This window comes from Halyomorpha halys, unplaced genomic scaffold (genome assembly GCF_000696795.3).
Source record: "Halyomorpha halys isolate HHAL.00 unplaced genomic scaffold, Hhal_1.1 Scaffold134.1, whole genome shotgun sequence".
Lineage (NCBI taxonomy): Eukaryota > Metazoa > Arthropoda > Insecta > Hemiptera > Pentatomidae > Halyomorpha > Halyomorpha halys.
Genome location: NW_027107159.1, coordinates 1,427,059 through 1,437,529, shown reverse-complemented (window position 1 = coordinate 1,437,529; position 10,471 = coordinate 1,427,059). Strand labels below are relative to the sequence as shown.

At 31.7% G+C, this 10,471-nt stretch overlaps 1 protein-coding gene across 1 annotated transcript in view; it reads right to left on the bottom strand.

The window, feature by feature from the left end:
• Positions 1 to 36: 36 nt before the first annotated feature.
• LOC106678302 (protein glass) overlaps positions 37 to 10,471 on the bottom strand; it is a 40,711-nt gene continuing 30,276 nt past the window's right edge. Inside the window, exons 4-7 of the mRNA XM_067045473.1 lie at positions 10,330 to 10,425; positions 4,017 to 4,294; positions 3,255 to 3,443; positions 37 to 1,334 (exon numbers count right to left, since the gene is read on the bottom strand). Of these exons, the coding sequence (XP_066901574.1) occupies positions 1,274 to 1,334; positions 3,255 to 3,443; positions 4,017 to 4,294; positions 10,330 to 10,425 (624 nt within the window). The 3' untranslated portion in view covers positions 37 to 1,273. The remainder of the gene's footprint in view (positions 1,335 to 3,254; positions 3,444 to 4,016; positions 4,295 to 10,329; positions 10,426 to 10,471) is intronic.

Genomic DNA, 10,471 nt, shown 5'->3' with positions numbered 1-10,471 from the left:
TACAGTTGTAAATATCAATAAATAAATTTTAAAAAAAAAGTATTTATTTAATTTTAAAAAAATATTAAAGGTCAGGGGTGCAGTACTTTGTAAAGAAGTACTGTTACTAGATCAACAATTGTGCAAGAAGGTGATTTGGTCAGACTCATTCTTGACCGCCTGATTTTAACCCAATTAATGAGGCTGGGTGGACCCTGGAGGGCTCCTGAACCCACAGGGCTGACTGACAGCTACAGTAAAACTGTAAATAATTATCTTGCCACAGCCGGATTCGAACCCGGGTTCTTGGAGTTAATAGCACAGTACCTTACCAATGAGCTACCCACTTCTACATTATTTAATTATCCTTTTTAATTTAATTTTCCTGGTAATTATTGTTTATTAACTGAGGGATGAGAAAGTAGTACATTTATAAAAATAACTATTCTTTTTTTTTAAACTAACAATCCATGTTTTCAAAGTTGATTTTAAATGAGTACTAAAATTTTAAATATTTTTACATAAGAACTCTCTTTACTTTAAAATATATTGTAAGATATTCTATTTTTTCCTCCAAAAACTCCAGAAATCTTCCAGATGTAAAATATTGCAATGAAATATTGTTTGGTATTTACAATTTTAGTATATAAAGTGACATGAATACCATTCACATCCTGTTGATAAAGAATTATCACTTGTGTTTCTAAAGTGACAACTCAAAAGCGAGTTTACCAACTAGAGCTTGTGACACTCATACTGAAATAGGAAGAATAATTTTGATATAGTAAGAGTGATGAAACCGTGCTGTGGTCAGTAAACTCTGAAACTAGATTGATACACTTTTGATTAACAATAGAGGAATATTTCCTTGTTTCATGCATGGTCCTAAATGAAAAAAAACACAGATTTTTGATTTACATCACTTTAAATATGGTAATTTTTAAATCATACTAAGAAAAATAGACAAAGAAATCAGTATAAGATATTCATTAACATTAATATATTCACAATCAATGTGCACTATTTACACTTTATACTCATGAAAAAGAGATAATTTAATATAATAAAATATATAGGTGTATTTAGCTCTTATGTCTCTATTTTCCATTCTAGGAAAAATCTTTGTCATCTTCTATTTATATTTTAACTCATTGAGAATTTTAAATTATTGACCGAACAAAAAATATATTTTCAGTATTTGTTTACGACTATCCTTTTCAGTCCTGAAAGGGAGTTCCAAATTAAGAAAATCTCTTCCTTACACTGAGGAGGTGTCCTCACAGTCTAGGTATCGTCAGCAGGGCACCCCACTATGTACGCGCATGTGCCTGTTGAGGTTTCCAGATTGAGAGAATCTGTAAAATGAAAAAAAATTAAGTAAATAAGCTCAATTATTATTGTATCAATTATATTCCATATTTCAAGAGTTAAGTATTGTTTAAAAATTTTTTTAATCTTAATTTTTAATCTGTAAAATGGAAAAAAGTTAAATAAATAAGCTCAATTATTATTGTATCAATTATATTCCATATTTCAAGAGTTAAGTATTGTTTAAAAAAAATTTTTAATAATTAAATCGAAGACTAGATGGTTCAGGTAAGTAATAATGTAATTGGGAAGAGGGGAGTAAGCCAAGTCCAAGTCTTCAAGTAGCCTTCATCTTTCTTTCTATCTTTCATTATTGCATAGCCTATTCGGATACACAATAATGAAGATTTCAGTAAAATAAATAATTAAATGATTTTTAATTCTATTATCTTCCTACAATGTCGCTTAATCTTCAGGAAAACAAAAGCGACTCTGTACAAGACGTTGATTCATCCTGTCCTTACATTTGGAGCGGAAATGTGGAGCTTCTCCAAAAGAGTTAAAAGCAAGCTGATGGTCTTTAAAAGAAAAGTACTATGTTGCATTTATGGAACAGTGCCTTCATGTAACGATTGGAGAAGGAGGAGTAATTCAGAATTGACCGCTATACATACTGATATGAATGTAGTCCGGTTTATTAGAATACAGCATCTAAAATAGGCAGGTCATGTAGCCAGGATGGATGAGGGTAGCCCAACCACTAAAATTATGCTGATGCGTCCAGAAAGAAAAAGAAGAGTTGGAAGAACTAGATTGTGCTGGATAGATGGGGTCGATACAGATAGTAGAGCTCTCCTTGGTCTGGCCAACTGGAGAACAGCTGCAAGAAAGAGAGACCAATGGGAGAGACTAATTGAGGAGGCCAACACTCAGCGATGAGTCGTAGCACTTGATTTTAAAATTTAATTACTTAAATTATTCAAAACATCAGAAGAGGAAAAAAATGTTTGTAATTTTTGTCTTCTTCTGAAGATATAGCAGATCAATGAAGTGATGCTCGGTAAAAAAACTAAATGACACCAATTTCAACTATAACAATAATTATTTTCATTACTAAGTGATTCATAAACATTTGTTTATGAATATTTAATTAAGGTTATTATTCTCAGGTTAAAGGGAAAATTCCTGAATCCTCAGCCTTTGTCATATTAACATTTTGACTTTTTGTTTATAAATTATTTCTGAAATTTTATGAAGTACTTATTTTCCATAGTAACATTTGTAGCATGATTTTATATAGAAGCTATGGTAATCCACATTTAGTCCAAGTAATAGTATCTGATAAAAAATTATGCCCAAATAATATAAAATCTGTGATTTTCTAAAAATAAATAAATCTACTCCTGCTGCATTCTCTGTCGAAATGTTACTCGAGAAATATATTTATACCATCGCTTAGTTATGATTAGTCTAAATATTGAATTTTATTCAAGTTAGAAACATACATGAAATATGGAAAGTTCTTTTCTTTAGTGTCTTAATGAAGACGGGGAATGTGGGTCTAAACAGTAGCAAAATGAAAGATATAGAATTAATGTGCATTTTATTTATTTATATTTGATATATATATAAACTATATAACTATATATTTTCGATTAAAGTCCATGACCTTTTATCAATGTACAATATAATTTAAATTATATTATTAAAAATTACCAATGGATAATATTGTTTGTAATTCTCTTTAATTTTAATGTGGAATCTTATTTGATTTAACTTTAAAATAATCCATAGTTCTTTATGCAGTATCAAAATTGTGCTTTAATGTGGAAATCAAGACAATGTTCAGTATCTCATATGAAGTTAGGAACTGGAATTTTTAAATGTTAAGTTTGTCTGAGTATGTTCTTTTGGAGCCTTACTTTTGATTTTAGAAGAATTTAGAGAAAAAATCTTTTATGACATACCTGAGCAGGCAAAGCTTGCACTGGTAGGGTTTCTCTCCTGAGTGTATCCTCAGATGTTTGGTAAGGGTGCTCGAGTCGGAAAAGGCTTTCTTGCAGAGGCGACATCTATAAGGGCGCTCTCCAGAATGAGTTCTCATATGAGTCGTCACTGAGCTTGATTGAGAAAATCTTCTGGCGCAGATTGGGCACCTGTATTGAGATGATAATTTTGGTTAGTTTTTTAAATAAAGTTTAGTCAAATGCTGAATATTCAAAATTTTATCTGCTGTAATATATGGATTTCGGTACTGTATGCTTAATTTTCAACGGGAGGTAAGACTGAGAAACAGCTCTTACAAGGCTTAAAATCAGCATTGTAATTAACAGTTGAAACATGGAAAAATAATAGTTGTGGGATTATAGTTTATTAAGTAGATATAGCTGTTGGATCATAGAAGGTATAACTTAAAGCATACAGTTCCTTTATTTTGATAAAATTCCATAACCAATTAGGTAGTAAATTAATACATATATTTTTGTTAAGCTCTAAGTAAATCTGATGAAAACCAAATGAAGTATTATGACTTTGATAGTGTTTAAAATTTGCAAGTAAAAGTTTTGTTCTTTATGGCAGCTTCGATATCATAAATATATTTTTAAAAAAAAATACCTGGAAGAAAGCAAGAATGAAATTATTTTCTATTTGATTAATAACTAACCAGGCACAATAACTAACAGTTTGCTGACCCTCCCATTCAAAGGATCTCTCCAGAAGACGCCTACCTGAACGGTTTCTCCCCTGAATGGGTCCTAACGTGGGCGGTGAGATTGGCCGCCTGGCTGAAGCTCTTGTTGCAGTCGTCACAGCGGTAGGGCTTCTCCCCCGAGTGGGTCCTGAGGTGGGTCTTTAAGGTGGACGGCCTGGCGTAAGTCTTGCCGCAGATCCTACAGAGGTTGGGCCGAGGCGAGGGGCTGCGCTTGCTCTCCCCAGTGTCTTGGTACTCGGCGAACACTGGAGGGTACTGCGCCTGATATCCAGGAGAGTTCCCGCTCCAGCCTATCTGCAACAGATCAACTCACTCATCAGCCAAATTTCTTCTACATTAATATATCCTAGACCTTCAATAGTCTAGTTTCAATGACTGAACAGTTGTTTTCTGTATTAGAAAAAAAGGGGGGGGGATCGGCTACATCTCAACAGTCATGGTGCTACTAGACGTTTGCCAAACTAAGGAAAGTCACGAAGGCGCAAGCGTGTGGATGGGTTATTTGGATTGGCTGGTATAGTACATCTAAGATGAGTTTGCCTGTGGGTAAGGAGGGAAAAGGGTGTGCAGTGGCAAACTCATTTCAGATGTACTTTATAAGTTGGCCTGAATTTGAGGGGTGTTGGTTTTTGGGCAAAATCTAATGCTAGGTCTTCACATTTACCACTTGTTGCAAATCCAAGGCCTGTACAAATGCTTAGTAAACAAAGAAAAGGATCTGTGTTTTTGAACAAAAGATGAATAATTGTGCTCTCCGTATTTTAATTAATTAATGAATTTCCCCAACCTTTGGCTTCAATAATTAACTCTTGTTTCAGATTGTATATTTTAAAATACCATGGAATCGGTGTAAATACATTGTTTCAATTGCCCATCAACGCAAAGTTTCATGAGTCATTGAGTTTTTATGTCTGTTCTTAATTAATTTCATGTATATATTTTGTTTTAAAGTCCTTTTATGTATTAAATTAAGTTAGTTATTTAATTTATGCGTGTGGCCAATTTTATTTTACATTAAGTTACTTTTTAAATATGTTTTTATCAGTTTGTTTTATTACGTTGTGTCTTTTAATTAGTTATTTGTTGTATTCAATGAGTAATCTGTTATTTACACCAGGACTTTAGTCCTAGTATTATAGATAAATAAATATTACACGCGAAATGAGGAAAAACTTCATTAAAGGAAACAATACACAGTTGGAAACATTGGCATAATTGTGAAGTCATGAATTGTTAAGAACGCACGCGGAGACATCGCACAGTGTGGCCTTTGTGAATCTAGCAGGACAAAAGTGTAAAAATAAACATAAAGATGTTGATGAACATATTTCTACTATTAGATATAAATATAATGAAATGTCAAAATAGCACTAAGTTAAACAACTAACTAATACATTACCAACTCTTTATTAGTTAGTAGATAAATTAGTTGCATCTCTTACCAATAGACAGTATAAGGAAGTTGTAGTCATTTTTTTTTCGATTCTAGAATGAAATACCTGAAACTGTTTCTCACTTCCCCTCCCCTCCCCCCCAGTTTTACGCTCAAAATGTTAGTCAATCGTTCACCTATACCAAAACTCTCCCACATTAGTATGTGACTTCTGATACATGTTAAACTTAAACCCCTGTTCGTCTCCGCATGGAAGCTGTAATATGAATTGTGTTTCAGATAGAAACTAATTATTTTGAAAACGAGATCACTAGAAAAGAGAGATGTGGGAATGGAACAGAAGTGTGAGGAAGAAGTCTATAGAGCCCTTTCGGTCTTGCGTAAGTCGCCTTCTATTATTCTATCTTCACATTTTATTCTCGGTCGCCCTTTTCCTCGCTTCACCTCTTCTTTGGCACGACAGGCTTCACAAGCAATTCTGTTCGGATAAATTCTCAGAAGGTGTCCAAGCCATCTCAACCCATTTTTCTCGATTACGTCGTTGTCCGGGAGAAATCTCATTTTTAACGCTTTTATTCTTGACTGATGTTTCTTTGTCAGCGTCTCCATTTCTGAAGAGTACGTCAGAATGGGAATAATTTGACAATTAGCCAGCCATATTTTCCAAGAATGCCGATATTTCTCATCACACTTCAATAGCTTAGGGTTAAATCCGGATATTTCAAAAATCCTAGAGATGATGATAAAACAGTGAAATTGGTGTTTCAGTTTTTAAAATCAAAAGGTTTATTGACACATATATAACATCGGACAGACAACAAAATAAATATATATATATAATAATAAAATTTTAAAAATAAATAAATAAAATTAAATTAAACAAATGTAAGTAAAATTAAATAAGGTATACATGGCGTTAATGACTAATGATATTTTACGCTGCTAAACAAAAACGAACAAACGTCAGTATGGGGAGAAATTTTGACCTGAAAAGGGGCCATTTTTTATTTTATATAGAAGTTTCACTGTATTACAATTAAAAGTAATATCTATAAACTTTATTTCTTGTTTCATTTGGCTCTTGTCCAGGAAACTGATAATTCGTATTTTTAACCCTATATTAAAAATATTGAATCTTTATGATTTACTCGGTTACTAAACATACTTTAAAAAAATATAATAGGATTATACAGAGGAGACAAGGAGAGGTGATCCTAAACAATAGCCGTACCAAATATAGAAATAATCCTGATTGGACGATACTAATTGATTAGGTTGCTATGGTGGGAGGGGAGACAATATGGCGGAGGAAGCCATAGTGGTCGCCGAGCAACTCCTGCTCGATACCAGCACGTGCTCTCAGGCTACCTCCCTCGGCAGAGTTCTAATTAGTCTAGCTCTCAACTCATCCCCTTATATTACTATACAAATCATACATACATTATAAATATAAATTATACATACATTATAAATATAAATTATACATACATTATAAATATAAATTATACATGCGTGTCCAAAAATATTAATCCTAATTCGAAATAAAATCCAAACTAAATTTTAAAATCATTTAGCTCTACGATATCATAGAGAATATATTTGAAAAATAAAAACGACAAAAAGGACCGACTATATGACTGATGATTTGTGTGTCACATCATTCGCATACTCGCAGACCAAACAGTGACCTTATATTCATTAGCAACACTTCAAATTTTGAGGAAGGATTTTAAATATTTTTGTGGATGCCCTGAATGATGTATATATGATTTTTTTACTGCTATATTATTTATATATTTATTACTTTTTATATTTATCGACTCTTTTTATTATATTTGGTATCTTTTTATAATTATTAATTTTATATTTAATTTTTGTATGGATGTGTTAGAATCTATTTTTAATATTAATATATTGTAAATGTGGACGGCTATGTTGGGTTTTATGTACGTATATATTTTTTTACTGTATTTGGAACGTTCATATAATTTTTATGCTTTTGACTTAAATTTACTTTTATGTTTGAAGGAAAAAGGGAGGAAATTTTTAGAATTGAAATAATGGAAAAATTAAAGAAATTTAAAGAACGATAAAAAGCTAAAAAAAAAAAAATAAAATGTCTAAGAGGCGAAATAATAAATAATAAAAAGGAAAAAAAAATCATGTATAACTTTAGTATAACAAACTTTTATGCTCTGACTATTCATATTTATATGTTAGGATTAAAGAACATTGTGTTTCATTAGTCATAAATATGCTGTGTATGAGGTAACCCAATACCGAAAATGGTGTCCGCAGTAGAGAAGTTTTATAATAAAGTGGTTAAAATGCATTACATTTGAACCTTATTGGTCGGAACCATTCATTATAAAATTGTTCTTTAAAAGGAGTTATCAACATCAACTTAGTTCATACTGATTAAATAAACAAATAGTAAATATTAGAAAATAAACAACTGGTAATAAGCTGAATTTTAAGTAAATTATAAAAAATACTTCCAGGAGTTATATTTTTGAAAATTAATTTTAATATTGTGTATGGAATGAGGAATTTTTTATGTAAAAATAAAATAAAATGGCGGCTTTTTCAAGGCGTTAAAAAAAATTAATTTTTTATTCGGAGTCGAATATCTTTAAAATTATCTACAACACCAGAAAACCTAAGAGGACTACATTTAAAGTAGGGAAATTTTCTAGAATATGAGCCCTAATAGAGCTTTTTACGTTCAATAGTTCTTCAGATATAGATCTTTAAAAGAGCAACATTTCATAAAATATGTACGGAAAAGTTAGTGGTTAGTAAATTTATTTTGAGAAATAAGGCTCACTAGCCATTCGCCGTACAGATGTCTATCAGTATTCAAATTAAAGTTAGTTTAATGTGCTATCAAATGGTTTATAACATTTAACTTCTTAGGAGTAGTAGTTTCCATGACATTTGACAGAAAATATTCATAAAATGTTGATTTTTAATTGTTAGGAAACAATTTATGATTTATGAAAAATATATCTGAGGAATCATTGGTCGTACAGATGCCTGCCAGCTCTCAAAGCAAACCTTGTACAACACTATAAAGTAGTTTCTTCGTAGGGTCCGTCATAGAAGGGTGTCCATTAAGAGAAATTTCACTCTAACTTTCCTTAGCTTCAATACTTTTTTTTTCATCGCTCAACAGTATCCTTTAAATCTTGTTAAAACATTTGAACCCAAATAATTAGAAATAATTCTGTAAGCGGCGCCGGTCGTAATCCGGTCTGGATGAATTGGCTTTTATTTCATGGCGAAATGACCACAGACCTAGACAATCTCATCCTCTTCACTAACGAAAACGTTGGTAAACTGTAGGACAGCACGTATTCCCTGTCCTAAAACGAAGAACATGATGACGAAAAAATAATAAAAACTATCTGTCGTGAAACTTATGTGAATGAATCAGGTTCTTATAAAATATAGATCTAACTTTTGTATTGAGGGATCTTGCGCGCAATTAACATCTTTCCTACTGAATTGAAATTTAAACGGAAACTGAAACTGACAACCGTAGTTCCTTGAAGTGCCTTCAAGAGCGATCAGTTCAAACTTGCTTAAAGGCAAATAGTAATTATGAATAAAAAGTATTACATGCCCATATAATACATTAAACGTAAAAAATGTACGGAGGTTTATGTGCGGTTGAAACTGAAACATGATAATTAAATGATGATAATTTCGATCCTGTATCGATGCGGTCAATTTTCCAATGTAGAGCAGAATTACTCGATTTAAATTCAAAATCGTGGATGCATGATAGAATCGATAACTGTTCGGTATGGAACTCCGACAAAAGGACGATACCTTTTCATTTCTTGGGAATTTGTCATAAGTATAGAGAAATTAATAAAATATTTTTGGCAGGGGCCTGCTCTTCAAAATAATTACTTAGTTTAATAAACTACTCTAATTGGAGAGCTATTAGCAACTATGTACGACTGGCCACACAGGAAAGAGCTCGGTTGATGTTAACATGTGAGGGATCAATGGCATACCACAGAGAGAGAGAGAGAGAGAGAGAGAGAAATGCTTTATTCATCCATGCTGCCCAAATATATCGGGTTGCTACATTACACAGTATACTAATCAATCCGTGATCGGACATATATAAATTACATATATTTACATGATATAATAAAAAAGAAAGAAAACTATTTTTTCCCCACAGTTTCCTTTTACAATCAATTCCAGTCTACACACTAAATACAAATATTTCAATTCCTTCCCTTTCTTGTCCCTTCCATTTCACAATTTATTATTTCATTTGATCAACAAATTCACTCTCCCGAATCCCCCCTCTCAGATCCTCTCCACTGACCCGTTAAACAAATGCACTATTAGACAGCAGTGTGAGAACAAACCAGAGAAATAATAGTCACAGCAGTTGATCAGTTTACATTAAATCAAACAATTAAATATATTTTAACAAAACAAAACTAATACATGGATTTAGAGGAAAATATAATAACAAGTTGGTTAAAAGAAATAATTGACTGGATAAATAAGTTTAAAAAAATAAAATAAATAAAAATAATAATAATTTAATGAATAACTAAGTTAAATAAGTTAAAGCACACAAATTGACAGGTCCACAGACTAAAATAAATAAATAAAACAATGAATAATCTCAGAACTCATTCCCATGCAGGTGATGATGTATGATGCTGATGGTTAAAAGTTTGATGTTATTGCTTTTTGTTTTAAAGCATATAACTTTTTTTTTTAAAGTGTTGTTATTTATGTTTTGTAGTTAAAATCACAAACAGGCTTCAACAGACGGATATTTTTTCCATTGTCTAAGTGTTCTTAATTATTTAAATAGATCCATTTTTTATGATTTTTTTTAATAAAGAAACACATTTCATACATTCATTCACATAAAAAAAAAAAAGAAGAAATAGTTTACCTGATTGCAGGGCTGTAACTGCTGCTCGTGGTAAGGGGGTGGAAAGTATCCTACCGGATCTAGTCCTGTCGGGGTGCCGTAGGCTCCGTTGCAGTTCTGTAATACATAATTATATTTCAATTTATGTGTGTATATATATACA